General features: G+C 42.1%; 1 protein-coding gene across 1 annotated transcript; it reads right to left on the bottom strand.

Annotated features, from left to right (window-relative positions):
* Nucleotides 1-219: 219 nt before the first annotated feature.
* Nucleotides 220-14,938, bottom strand: fbxo46 (F-box protein 46). The gene is made up of 3 exons (XM_084717073.1): nt 14,536-14,938; nt 4,108-4,734; nt 220-2,375 (listed from the first exon to the last, which is right to left on the bottom strand). The coding sequence occupies exons 2-3, from the start codon at nt 4,585-4,587 to the stop codon at nt 546-548; spliced, it is 2,310 nt and encodes a 769-aa protein (XP_084573199.1). The 5' UTR covers nt 4,588-4,734; nt 14,536-14,938; the 3' UTR covers nt 220-545.
* Nucleotides 14,939-15,511: the final 573 nt, after the last annotated feature.

The following is a 15,511-nucleotide window of genomic DNA, read 5'->3' on the forward strand; positions in this document are numbered from 1 at the left end:
GTAGGTCAGACCCCTCAAAAATTGGAAATCGGAATCGGCTAAGAAAGTTGAAATCGGTGCAAGTCTAATGAAATACACTGCAAAGTTTTCACATGAATTACCTAACAGCCATGAATGGAGTTAGACAGAAACCCAAATGAGTAAGAGGCAGAAAGAGGGCTGGCTGACTGACTGACTGACTGACTGACTGACTGACTGACTGACAGCAGCAGGAGGGGACCCAAACCCTGGTACGCAAACTTTTAAAAGGTGCCACTCTGGAGCACAGTGGAGGGAGGGGGGAGGGATTCTGGAGGGCTTGGGGAAAAAAAAGGCAAGGAGAGTGACACACCTCTCTTCCTTCTTCACCTCTCAACCTCCCTCCACTGAGGGCAAGTACGAGAAGGGAGTGCTGGAGCAAAGAAAAACAAAAACAGTCCTGGAGTGCCGATTCCTCCTTTTACTCCTCTCGTTTCTCCCGTTCATCCTCTGAACGTAAAAGAGGGAGAAAGGAGGAGGTGAGCAGGAGGAGATGAGAGTTGTATGTGTGATGGACTCGCTCCTCCCTACCTGGCCTCTTCCCTCCTGTCCTCCCTCTTCGTGCGAATGGGCTGAGAGCTATCAGCAGGCTGCTGGACCCAGTTGTTGTCATGGAGCCCAACGCGGCAACCTGGCGTGTCCTTATCTGTACGCCGGCAGCACATCCAGTAGGAACGTCCGTAAGGCAGGTCGTGGTGGTAAGGTTTGGGGTGCCAACGACAGAGAGAAACGTCCCCGCGCTCATACTGCCGCTTACACTGCTTGCAGGGGTCGTCCCTGTAGAGAGGGTCTTGATTCCAGCGTGAATCCACTGCCCGCACCCCATACGTCTCAATCAGCACCTTGAAGTAATGGCAGGTGCACTTGAGAGCTGCCAGTGAGCGTGTTGGCAGGTAGCTGAAGATGTTGACCATGATGTGGTCAGGCAGCAGCAGCATGTACTGGCGGGGTTCAAGGAGGCGCTGGATCTGAAATCGGATCTCCAGGAAATCATGGGACACGTGGCGGTAGAGGCGACACAGCGAAGGGTCTGAACAGTCATCCCCAACACTAGGAGAATCTGGTCGAGGTGCCCGCTCTCCTGAACCCACCGCCACTCCTGTTCCGGGGCCGTTGTTGTTGGCACAGTCCAAAGAGCACATTCCTGACCCACTGCCAGTGCCCGTTCCTTTGACATCCTCCTCTGGGCCCCGAGGAGGCTGAAGGAAGAAGAGTTGTCCAGGCGGGGGATCATCTGATGAAGGGTCAGTGGAGCTGCCTACACCCCCGCCGCCCCCTCCCCCACTAGGCATAGCGAAACACACCGTCTCCTCCTGCACATTCTCTGTACTGTCCTTGCCATAAAACACACACTGGTCCACGGCACCTGTCACCACCACTTCCACGTGGAAGCCCGTCACTCGCTCCCGCCCCACGCCCACAGCTTTCTTCTCTGTGGAGGAGAGCTCCTGAGCAGGGTCTGGGCTGCCACAGGCCGGCCTGTCGGGGTGATGGAGGTCTCCATCTGGTTTGGGGGCAGCGGTTGTGGCGGCGATCAGCAGACTACTGGGGTCTCTTGATGAAGGGCTGACAAGCTGGTAGAGGTCACAGGTGATTTTCTCTTTGGCCCTGGCTGCTGCCTGGTTGCCCCCACCGCCACAACTCATAAACATACAGCGGGACCTGCCAGCTGGCTCCAACTGAGACCGCGGGTCCAGATTAGACACTCTGAAAGCTATCCTAACCTCGCCATGACTGTGGCTGGGAGGTGGAGGAGGGGTTACAACACCAGACTCCCCTCCTCTCCTACGCTCCCTATCTCTGTCTCGATTAGAAGAGTCTGTTCCAGGACCAGCACCAAGATGGAGCCGGTTCTCCAGGTTCTGGGACTCAAAGTGCGCAATGGCCTGGGCTACCCTACATGACTCCTGCTGCTCCTCTAGCTCCTGGTCTGTCTGGATGGGAGACGAGGACTCCTGGGCCTCTTTGGAGGGCTGGCCATTTGAACTGTCTGACACAAACACAGCAGGAGTGGGGTCCGACACTGTGCCACGGAGAAGGGTGTGCTGGTGGGGGGTAAGGCCCTGACTGGGAGTGGTAGTAGGGGGCTGGTGGTGGTGTTGGTTCCCATGAGCAGCCACGATTCCCTGGAGGGCCATGGCGGTCCTCTGCTCAACCAAGGCAACCATCTCTGCAACCGATAGCAGGTCCGTCTCGTTCACGCCTCCTAAAAGTGGTTCATCAGGGGTTGGAGGCACAAGGGGGGAGTCATGGCTGAGCTGTGGCTCTGACGCTTGGGAGCGAGTTGGAGGGTCGTAGGAGGAACATCGTCTTCGTCTTTTGGCTTTACTGCAGTCAGTTGCCCAGTTACCTTTAACCTGTGGAGAAAGAAAACAATTGAAAAATGACCAAATCGTAGGGCTGGGTGATGTGGCTTCAAAATATTATCTCGATGTTTTCAAGCTATTCTGTGATATGATATTTACCTCAATATACACATTTTCTCTAAAATAACATAAAGCAGATTCTCAAATAGTGCAAACATGTTATGCTAAAGTTAATAAATCACAACTTACTAAGGGATAGTTCAGATTATTTGATGTAGGCTAGTATTAGGTACTGCGGTATATTTCCTACAGTAGATGTTGACACACCCACAGTGTGGGGAAGCAGGATAGAGTATCCGCACAGAAGCGAGGCAATGAACGGTCAGGATTAGCAATAAAAGGTATTTCTGCAACTTGAAAAAAAAAAAAAACAATATCAGTTTAAATATGCACTACATTTGGAATATTTTCACAGCTTTACCTTGCTATAAAACAGCATTACCCGAGGGGAAACCCCCATTATATAAGCCAAATATATCACTCTCTCCAAACCAACCAAATTTCAGAGGTGAAATCACTAATGTTACCTAACAGAACATGGGAGTTGTTGGTCCACTGCTGTCTTGATCTGTCTGTGTTATTGTTTGATCTCTGTGAATCTGAACTATCCTTTTAAAACACAGAACACACACAACAGCACAAACAAACAGATCAAGGCAGTGGCAGCTGAACAACTCTGCGAGGTAAAATTACTAATTTTACCTCAGGACTTTGGTTTGGAGAGAGAGATTTAGTGTAGCAAGATAAATCTGTGATAATATTCTCAATGTAGCTTAGCTGAACTGATATGGATTTTTTAGGTGGACCTTTTTTTAAGAAGCTAAAATATGTTCTACTGACACTGTCCACAGCAGTACATTTCTTTGCTTCTGTACTGGTGTCCCTCTCTGCTTCTCCAAGCTGGGGGTATGCCAAATGGCATCGACTGTAGGTAACACACTGACTATTAATAAGAACCTCATACAACCCCAACTCATATTATACAAACTATCCCTTTAAGTGATGGACCTCATTAATGCCTCCACCTATGGTTTGCACACCCACAACCAAACTGCCTGTGTGTTAAAGGCCAAACCTTCCACTTTAAGGAGGCTGGGCTTGTGGGTAACGTGTGTATGTGACAGAGCTCTAGAGGGGGTTTGTTGTGAAAGTGAGCTAGTTAGGTAGCTGCTACCAGTCAGGGTAAAGGCAATCAGAATGTCCTAATACCAGAAGTCTCTTAAATACATATTTCAGAGCTAGGAGCTGCAGATGGAGCATAATGTTGTCACAATGCTGGAATATCTGACTTCAAAACAGTCTCTTGAAATCTCAATATTCAGTACCATTTTTGATACCACAGGGAGAACTTGACACGATCTCAGTAACTATTCCCTAAAAATTAAGGAATGTTAACAGCATCTATGTTAAGGACACCAGGGGCTATGTGGGCACTGCAGTGGTGTGTTTCAACTTGCTGTTGAAGAGAAAAGACAGCTAGGAAGTGCAGCTGATAAATCCTGGTGAAAATGATTATTGGAAGCATTTCAAATGCAATCAGATAACTGGTCATGTTTTCAAGAGGATGTGCAAGTAATGGTACGTAAACATAACATAACTACACATCAGCAATGACCAGCTGAAACACTAAAAACTAGAATATGACATATGACCATCATCTACAATATTGAACATTAATTCATACTCAAATATGTTGTTAGAGATTTTTTTTTCAGCTCCTTACCTTCATGGCGCTGGGTCTGGGCTGGCCTGCTCCACTGAACTGGTGTGCAACAAAAAAGGCAATCTTCTCCTTGGTGTTGCCTGGCTTAATGACATACCAGGTGTCTAACAGCACGCGGCCATCTTCCATCTGGGACCCGGCAGAGGGTGGTGAGGGAGGGGCTGAAGAGGGAGGAGGGGCCTGGCTCTGTGTCAGGGAGGTGGAGACAAGCTCAGGTTCGGGTGGAGTGTTCTCTGAGCCCACATCGTCCTCCTCTCCATTCTCTTCCTGCACCCCCACTATCATCCCCCCATCTTCGCTTCCATCCACCGTCCTTCTGGCATCCGGAGAGGGCTCAGCCTTGCAGAGGGAGGGGGACCCTGTCCCACCCCCACCTCCACCGCTGCCCCCTGAGCCCGGGCTCCTTGCTTTGTTCTGGGAGTAGGTGCCAAAGGGGCGCGGGCACCACAGACGGATGTGGGAGAAGGTGTCTCGGTCCATCAGGAAGCGGACCACCGGGGCATATCGGCATCTATGCTGGCCAGCAAACACCCAGAGCCAGAGCTCTCATTGTGGGCTCCCTGTCCCAGTGCCGACCTGATGGGCACTGTCTGTCACCGAGCTGACCGGCAACACTGGGCATACAACCTGCATCAGGAGGACAGGGAGAGATAAGAGGAAAGGGTGAAGAAGGGAATGAGAGAAAAGAGAGAACCAGCACAGTCATATGTCAGCTCAGTCACTGAGAACAGAGTTCATATCTCTACAGCAACAATCCCCATTACAGCCAGGATCAATTCAGATAATCAATGACCAATTGAGGCTGTATTGAATAGTTGCCTCGAGGTACAGTTCAGACAGGGTGTTTGCATTGTGCACCAGCAGCAGCCCAGCCACCAGACTCGAGAGAGCAGCCCTATGATCGTTCTACAAACTGAACTAATCACAACTGGCCTGTCTCCTACTTTGGTCAAACTGAATTAGCGATTACAGTTGCTGCTGTGTATTAAGATCATCTGCCCTGCTTTGGAGCCTCTAAATCAAATTAAAGGGATTCCATTTCAGGTTTGGTGTCTGCGGCCTGCACATGAAAGGGATGAAAGATGGAACACAAAAGCTCCAAATGGACTCTCCTCTCCTCCCTCTCCCTCTCCCCCTGCTCATCTCCTGCATCTCAGTGCTTCAAAGAGGACTTGCTTAATAGGAGGCAACACAGGGAGGAGCATGTAGGCATATGCTGGACCTATTTTTAGCAAACAGCAGGAGGGGGTGGGGTAGTAGTGAAACTACTGTAGCTGTCCTCCCTGTCCTCACCCCCGTCTCCCTGCCAAAGAGCCTATGCTACAGGCTAGGGGGGAAAGCCTTTAGTCCACCCAGCGTGCTTTGCTTCTGCAGCTATGCCAGCTGTAGGGGCTGCCAGGAACGTGCCGGCATGCTTAAGGAGAGGAACAAGTGGCAAAGGAGCAACATGTTTGGCTCACTGTTGATCTGAAGGCCTCCTCTACATCTGAGAACAGCATGAACCCACAGTTACGCCTTATCTGTCCCGAGTTTACCCTTTATACATTACATGTTAAAACTACATTAAAGAGTTAAACTGCACAGGAATTTTCTTTTTTGTACCAACTTTCCAATATTAACAGTATATTTTCCCCAGACCATTGGACATCAATATTATAGTTCTCCTGGTCCGGACATAAGCCAAAAAACAAATCATTGACTATCAAAATAGTATGATCGGTATGAATGATGAGATACTTAAAATATTCTAACTCATCAGCTAATACACAACATCCTGATTAAACAAAATATAGTATAACCACATGCATGCACATGAATGACTAGCCACTCCAGCCCTTGCATAGCTCAATATCTATGTCAAATTCCTTGGCACAAGGCATTTACATGTATTCTTTATAAGTCCTGGTTATTTTGCAAACCAAACCACAAACAACAAAAAATCTTTAATCTTTCACACATATCTAATGTATATAATGTAATATAATATATCTTATTATCTAAAGGGTACACTAAGGCTTTTTTGTACTACTTTGTACTGCGTTTGCATTTACCATTTCTGTGTAATGTAGAGATGCACTGATTTCAATTTTCTTGGCTGATTTCAATTTCCAATTTTTTTAAGGGTCTGACATGACTATTCCAATTTTGGCCGATTCTGATTTTCAGTCTCTCTAAGAACTATAATTGATAGCATTCACATTTTTGCAACTTTTCTTGTAAAAAAATAAATTGGATGTTCATAATAAAACACAAGCCTATTACATATTCATTAAAGACTATTTTATATTTTCTCCAAAGTCCTCCAAGTTACAGCCAGCCATAGCTTTATATTAAGATTATGAATAGGGGGAATGTGATCTCGCAAGATCATGGAATCCTGTGGGATTTGGTGGGACGCAATTTCAAGTGATCACATGTGCAAGCAGATGTAAACAAACTGGAGACAGACGTGGTGCAACAGTTTGGTGCAGTAAAACTTTGCTGTGAGAAAAACAGATGCAGAAGTTAAAGGAGTCTGGATGAGAAAATGTTTGAAGAGAGACAGGTTGTTTATTCTTCAGCCAGAACAGGAGGTGAGATTTTAACTGTCCCTCTGTGAACAGCAGTCTGCTGCTGGCTAACATTAGCCTGAAGAGCTACAAAGTTTACAGCTGTTCTGTGACATTGTCAGCTGCTCTGTCTCGTTGTAGACTGCCTGTCTTCTATTTATCCTATCTTTTTTAGGATAGGATAAAAACGATAGAACTTTTTTCTGTGTAGTGTTGCTCTTCACCTGTGATGATTTTGAAAGAAAACCTCAAGCAGTCAGCAGCAAAACTGGGTCTGAGTTGCCGCTTTGTCTTTCAACACACCAACAACCCAAAACATACGTCACTCCTGGTGAAGAACTACCTCCAGAAGACCAAAGTGAACGCTATTGACTGGCCTGCACAAAGCCCTGACTTGAATCCAACTGAAAATCTGTGGGGGTAACGGAAGACCAAGGTCCATGCCAGAAGACTACAACGAATGACTGCAGGCCAACAAAAAGAATACACAAATGACTATTAGCATCATGGGGGCTAATAATTTTGGCCCTGGTAGTTTTTGTTTTTTATGAAATAATTTTGTTTCTGTGTGCAAAGTAAAATAATGTAAGCATCCAAAATAAAACAATAGAAATACTTAAACAAAAAAAAAAAGAAAGAAAGAAAATTATATCATCATAGGGGGGTGATAATTTCATCCTCATCTGTATCTTTGTGTAACAGCCCCTAAAGTATTAAGGTATTATTTAAGTTAACACAATAGTTTATGTACATTTTGAATAGTGGAGCTAATTTTATGTCTCTACTTCTATTATTCTGTGTAAAGCATTAGAATACAGTTTTATTGTATTGCAGTTTATGACAGGTGATAGTGTGTGATAGAGCTAATTGGAAGTATGGATCAAGATAAGGTTTTGACCATGTGGTGATAAGATGTAATGATATATGCATGGTAAGACTGACTAGAACATAAAGTCAGTAATGGTCCACTCTGACATAAATGTTTGGAACTGCTGTGCCACTGTATTTGACATTCAAATAAATTCTCATTCAAGTGTACCTGCCTTGTCGAAGTGTACACTGGGTTTTTTACAAGAAGGTTGAATTTAATTAAGTGAAACACGAGTCAAAACAAGATACACTGCACACTAAGTGGTCTGAGAACTTGGACCACTACACTTTAATTAATGGAGAAATCTGTGATATATTTGTTGTAATAAATCATAAATGACCGTGTTGTGTCATCAGAGATTAAGGGAACATGCTCAGTTGAAATAGCTGCTGTGTGTTTTGTTCTCCTTGGAAATTTCTACTCCGGCCAGTGTTAGTTTGCCTTTGAATTAGAGTTGAAATGAGGGCTAAATGTTCGCCGAAAGAGTAAGTCTCTGTTTATAAGTTATAACAAAGCAATATGTTGACAGAGTCAGAGGTAGTCACTGAACTCCAACTCCGGGCTTGTTTCCAGGATAACGAGCTTTGGTTTATATCGACAGACAACTGACAGTTTTAAACAGCTGACTAAGTTACAGTGAAAGACTCATCGTCTCTTGTCAGATTACAGTGTTGCACACTGTATACAAAATAGAATTTCAACCGATTTAATATACAATCTATGGCTCCAAGTTCCTATTTGGACAGCAGTTCTCATTTTTGGATGTGCAATTGTTACATATTGCCCCTTTAACTTGTTTCTGATCTTCAACAGTGTTTGCCTGCCACAGCAGTAATATGATGAAAGTGTGTATTATTGGCAGGTAGCCAACTGGATAAATACAACAAAATAGCAACAGCCTAAAATAAAACAAATTCTAAACTTAAATTGGCTTCAACAGCACTGTCACAGACATTCCCAATGCAAGTTCACACAGGGTGCGTTTAAGCGCACAATACAAGCTAGTATTGCAGCACTTGATCCCACAGTGCTCCACGTGATTAATGCAGAGCTCTTTAAACAATCGTGTTGCATAACAAAAGGTTGATCAAAGACCTTATTTTGCAAAAGGCTGGTATGTTTGTCTCGTTTTCTCAGAGTTTTGACAACACAGTACCCTGCTTTCCATTTTAGTCACTGGACTCCTTAAATCCAGAGCCTGCTTTAAAACAGGTCATTGTGCTTCTGTCTGACACACCGAATGGGTGGTGCTTTGTACATTTGGACTAATGGAATGGCTCAGAGAGGTGCAAAAAGCAAACACCGCCCACACAGTGTGGTGAACCAATTCAAATGCTTCCTCTATAATCACACAGCAACAACTCGGCTAAGAGCAGGCAGATTATACTGTTGTGAAGAAAAAAAAAATCCTAGTGAACCTTTTTTTTTACAGCCCATTCTCTCCATGAACCCTCATGACTCTCTCTTTAACCACTTTTATTCTCTACCTCCTATCCATCAACTCCTCTTTTCTCCTCCCTCTCACTGCATCATGCAATCCATCGCTCATAACAGATTGGATGGCATTATAAGAGGGGCCAGAAGAGAGATGGTCCGCCCACTGCAGCGCTCCAGCACAAAGTTGCACACACACATATACACACACGCACGCACATGCATGCACATGCGTGCGTGCGCGCGCGCGTACACACACACACACACAAACACACACACACACACACACACACACACACACACACACACACACACACACACTCTACCTTAAAACTGCAAATTATTAGCTCTCACCTTCCTGTGACTTTAGGATGGTTGGAAGAGAAGCCATGTCCGTACTAGAGAGAAAAATCTGAAAACCCTGTTTACATGTAAAAATTATTTGTGTCCACACTGCGTTTTTTTCTCCACCTACATTCAAACTAAAAAAAAATCTCTTCTTCCTCCTCATCTGTTGGTTGGCAAACAACAAGACTGTGCAGTGCAGCCAAAATTTGGCAAGGAGTGCAACACTCACAGCCAGGTTACTCCATTCTGTTACCTCCTGCTCTTTGTGTTTCAGTACAGCTTAACAAACTGTTTTATTCGGTTGTCATAGTATAGCTTTTAAATTCTGTTACAGCATGATTGTGATTCATAAACTCTGCCAGATAACCAAGGTGAACAGCAATGTCTGGGTCATTGTATTGTCTATTAAGTCACTGTTAACTGCTGGAGATGCCATCTGATAATAAACATAAAGGTCAATTACAACATTTTTATTGCATGACTGGCTTCACTGGTACTGTAATCAATATGTGCGAGATTTGATGCAAACAAGAAAATTGTCTTCTTAAAAGCACCCAAGCTTTTTGCTGCAGCGATTATGGCGGGGTCTCATTTAAAAATTTTAATACCAGTGCTAATTAGGGCTGTATGATTTTGTAAAAATGAGAAATTGTAACTGATATTGTAATATACAAATATGAGGAAATTATAATCTTTATATCTTTATTCTCATTTTCATTGAAAACAATATTAAAGTGATAACAGTGTGATTTTTGCAAGGATCTATAGTTGAAAAAGATGTTTTCTTGGGTCACTAGAATATGATGTGTAGGCAGAGACATTTCTGCAGCCCATGAATATTCAATTTAAAATGGTATTTTGACACACGTTTTGCCTTTAATAAATATTGTTCCTTCTACAATTTTAAAATTGTAATATGCCATATTTCAATAGAATGTCAAATAATTGTTCAGCCATAGTCCCAATAGCGTTAAAGTAATACTAATAGCAAGAGAGTACTTCATTTGATACTTTTTTATCTACTTCATTCAATACCCATCATGTCATTGGATGCATTCCTGAGATGATCCTTCCACATTTTATATAGCCTATCTACTTTTATCAGACACCACAGGCATACAGTATCACCATACTTTACAATGTCTTCGTGGCATCACTCAGCATGCTGAACTGCAATATCCGTCAAATACACCACACTCGTCTTAACCACAACACAGACTGTATGGGTCGTTGCTGCTGTGGTAGTGGGCCAATCACACATCTGGATACAAAAACAATCATATGCAGGTACTGTTTGACTGGAGAAGTTTTGATATTACTTGGAACTGGGTTATTACAGTTGCAGTTGATACCAAAGCAGGGGATATATAACTGTTTCAGAAAAGCCTTGTTTTCTCGGTCCAAGTTATACACCAGTATTTTCATACTATCTACACTGGAGAGCATCTTTCAAAAGCTCAGTGTTGGGCTTAATGTGGTCTTAGATGCCAGTGAAAATCAATTTGTTTTTGGGTTAATGTGTAGTGGCAAATTTATGAACTTATTCTGCTGCTGTCACACTGCTCTTCAAAATATGCTACAAGTCAGTACAAAAAAAAAAGAAGACACAATTAACCGTAGGTCAAACAGCTGCTGTAAATGTTGAGAAACTTGCTGACATAAAAGAAAAACAAAAAAAAAAAACAATAATTCTATCCAATATCTCACATCTAGACACAGCTAGAAAGTCTCTCAATCAATTTTGAGTTCTCAGCATTACTAGTTGATTTAAGTTGGTACTGAGCTACTTTTACTTTTTCCTGCAAATCAAGGCTTGGGTTTGGTTTTTAAGCTTTCTGCATAAACCTAATCCTTCAAATCCTGTCCAAGCACAGTGGCAGCCAGCGACACCACTGCAATACTACAGCGCCAGGTCTACATCATTCAGTACTCAAGCTGTCTGACAACTTAACTGTCAAAAGAGAATGAGCAATTTCTGTATGCATCACTTAACCTACTCAACTATTTCTACATGTACATGATTATAAATGTAGTTATAAACATAGGTACAGGTCAGATTTCAAGGTATGCCCTGTGTTTTTAAGACAAAGGTGGCAAACACTGGAGAACATCTGTGACATGCATAATGTACACAGTTTGCTTAAATGACAAAGTCATGATGTGACAGACAAATATATCCCTAGGGATTTACAGTTTATACTTACATGAATCAAAGATTAAAAACTAAGGTTGTGACAAATGACTCTGTTTATTTTGGCAGGGGACTCAACATAAAAAACAATAAGTTGCAGACTGTGCTATCTTTCTGCACACATTTCTCTCTTCTGGCTCTATTTTTTCATAAAAGTCATGAACAATGACAGAAAAGAGCTTTCCAATGTGACTTCTGAACAGGTAACAACAGGTGGGACAAAAAATCCTGAATTTTAATTTAAAAAGTTACAATATGAAATAGAAGAAAAAAATTAAAAGAGGTGTGTCCTGTGTAGCAGGCCTAATATCATTTGCTATTGATTTGGAGTCACTGTTTCACAAGCTATTGAAAATAACTCAACTTATTTTCTATTAAAATAAATTAATTACACATTAGCAATCAAAATAGGTGTGCTAGATGAGACCAACTTAGTATATGTTTCTCAAAAGTCCACACAAAGGTATTTGCGTAAAAAATAAAACCTTTTTATTAAAAAAAAAAAACAACAACTTGGATTTGTCTTACTAAAATAAAGGAAGAGCTGTGTGAAGTGGACAAATGATACATAACAGTTCTGCCATTTAACTTTACTACAGATACATTATGTCAATAATACAGTGTACAGTGTTCCTCTATTGCCTGGGAGATTCTGATCTGAAGTTTTTCTAACTCTGAAAAAATGTCTACATACACAAATGGCTTAGCCAACTCACTGTTGTGTCAGAGGCAAATGCCTGTGGATTACTGCTTCAGTCAAACTCCACACAATACATACTGTACACACAAACACTGATAGGGAGATACTAATCTGCTCACAAATTACTATCCTGTTGTTTGCATAGTGAGCGATTGGCAGGTTTGTCCCATGACATTACAACTGAATTTCTGCTGGACTGGGTCATTTCCCTATACAAATCAAGCGCAGTCTGGCCTGCACTCACCAGGATAATGGTTTCACTATGTTCACTATGCAGTTCAGAACACCACATACTCATTAAATGGTAATTTAAGATTTAACAAGTTGGATTAGCAAATGGAGCACCAATTTCAAAGCTTGTGACTTTAAAGTTCCTGTTGTTTACCCTTAAACCTATCAGATCATGGGTCTAAGGCTACCCTTGTAAAAACGTCACCCTGATAAACACAGAAGTATCACTGCAAGTCAGCCCCCTCATTCTACCCTCCAGCTCTTCCTCACTCTTTTTTGCAGAATTTCAGACAGACAACCAAATGCTGACGAAGGATAAAACAGAGGCATGCCAAAAAGTCTTAGCTCAATCTCTCTCTCTGCATGTGTGCCCATGAAGACAATACAACAGAAGCATGGCCAGCAGGCCAGCTTTGCTGCAAACTGTCAACAGAACAATAGAGCTGACTGCATCACTCCAGCACACTGCCTAGAAAATGTTATTACATCAAGAGCAGTCTTTCTGTCAGGACACCTAGAAACTGAGTGGCCCACTGGCCATGCAGGGCTGTCTGTGTGTTTGTGCTGTAACATCGTCACAAGTTAACTTTGATGTGAGCTTTGATTCTGCAATCACAAAAGCCACTGTGTCAACACAGTGTATTATGCTGCTTGAGCATTTGAAAGGAAGAGGAGAATCATGCATTGCCTAACAATCAAATCAGACAGGAGCTAATCTGACAAAATTGATCACTGCATAACAACGTAATATTTTAATATACTACAATCACAAAAAAGCAAATCACTTTGAATTTGCTTACACATATCACCCAACAGAAACTAATATTAGAGCTGAACGCTATGATAAAAATGAAATCATACTGCCATTATTGACAGATATTACGATATGCATCAGAGTTAGAGGGAATGATTATTTTTGCATCTGAATTTTCACTGGAAAAAAAACTCATCATTAGACATGTAGACATCAACAAATGTCTATACTAGGAATGCGAGAAAATATTTCTACACTTAAGTATTGTGATCTTACATTTTGTGATACTATATTTGTGTATTGTGCCTTCCTGATACATGCAAAGATTTGTGGCAGTGGTTCATTTTGTGTTGTGTTGAAACCCTGACCGCTAGGTAGTAGTATTTTTATCTATCTTCAGTGCACTGACTGTATAAATAAATAAACATTTTTTCACTGAGATTTTATGCATATGGTGACATGTTTCAAACTATTTCCCCAAAATTAACAAAAATATAGGAATACATCACCTTTCTTATTGTGTCGCGATACACCACAATATACTGACATGTAACCTCTGTATCATGATATGTATTGCATTGCCAGATTCATTCTTAGTATCTCTGTGTACTCAGAGATACTAAGGATACTCTACAGTACTTTATTATAATACTGTTCTGTCACATATCTTCTTTAATCAAAAATGACAGCTTCTGCAATTTGGACAATGCACTTGCTCATATTGTCATTTCTTTAATATTTTGATTAATTGTACAGCCCTATGCTACACAGTGGTCAATTACTTTAATTACATATATCACACACAGTTTCGTAGATTTCTGCAAGACACTTTGACTCTTCCTGGTTCTGTTTACGATAACCTAAGATAACCCTACAAATCTAGCTGAAATAATGCCAACTTCTCCAGTGACAACCAACAAGTGTGGTGTCACAAACACCGTACAGAACAGCAACAGTATTCATTTGATTGTTAAACTTAATTGTGTCAATCACCTTTGAACGTCTGATGGGACGTCTTTGGCCAAACACCAGCTGGTTGCCCAACTAGCAAACACAGTTAGCTTAACGTCGTAGTAAAATGTTCAAAACCTCACTCACTGGTCAAACAGTCCATTAATATTTAACATAAACTAAGCCGAAGCTAACTATCCTTCTAGAGACTTTTATTATTTATCTAGTTAATTTATGGGTAGTTGCACCTTGTAAACAGATCCGTCATAAGCTAGCTCTAACGAGCTAGCTAACTGGGTAGCACAACTTACCTGCATAATAACATCACAGCGCTCGCTAGCAAGCTAACAAGATATTTAAAAAAAAACAATCAATGTTACATTTTGCTAATTTACTCACCTTAGTAGCGTTAATCTCCACAGGCAGCCTTGCAAACTTTCGATGCCAAGTGTTTCCTCGCTGTATTTCACTCTGACCAAACCAGTTTGTCTGGTTAAATGCAGGTGACACGAGTTAACTATCCGTGTCCACGTAGCTAAGCTAAGCTAAGCTAACGTCGACATTAGCCAGCAGCTACTTTCTGTTATCAACCTTGTGTAGTGATAGCTGATGTAGCGGATCGTGTGCCTGTCAGTTATCTGAACGAAGTCTAGCTGACAGTACGCTTTGTTAGGACTCTGAGCAGCCGCTCTCCCGCTATCTATGTAGAAGTGACACAAGCTTTTACGGTATGTTCTCGGGGATACCAAAATAATCAGTGTCAAACGGCAGGAGGAGGAAGGCCATCTTGTTGACAAGCAGCTGCATAAGGCCTACAGCCAATAGCAGCGCAGAGTCGGTGGTGTGCCCATATATGGCGTCTGCACAGCTCCCTCCCTCGACTTCCCCCTGCCCCCCCCGCCCCCCCTCACTCGCTACACTGTCTGGACCATACTGTAAAATACAATATCAAAAGGTCAATGTGTCAGAGACAGGTGGGAAAATCCATACACACCCGTAAAGCACATTTACATTTATTTTCAAATGCTTAATGAAACAATAGATTTTCAAACAAGGCAGGTTAACCCTGGTATTTAAAAGAAACATACAGGTAAAATAAATTTAAAGGTCGATCAAATACATGCAGTGGTCTTCAGTTTGAATTACGTTCTGGGTCTATTCATTTGTAAAACTGTTCTCATTGCAGCAGTTCTAAATTCATAAATGTCGGATTTACAATACAGTTTAAATTCATTATTTTAAAAAGCTTTTAAAATGAGTGGTGTTTTCCTAAGTTTAAAAATAAAAACATGAAAGTCGCAGAGGACTTTTAGTTGAATTAACCACTTGTCTGAGAGCCTTACTATACCATTTTCCATTATATTTTGAATAACCA

Source organism: Lutjanus erythropterus, chromosome 4, assembly GCF_056507025.1.
Source record: "Lutjanus erythropterus isolate fLutEry1 chromosome 4, fLutEry1.hap2, whole genome shotgun sequence".
NCBI classification, from domain to species: Eukaryota; Metazoa; Chordata; class Actinopteri; order Lutjaniformes; family Lutjanidae; genus Lutjanus; species Lutjanus erythropterus.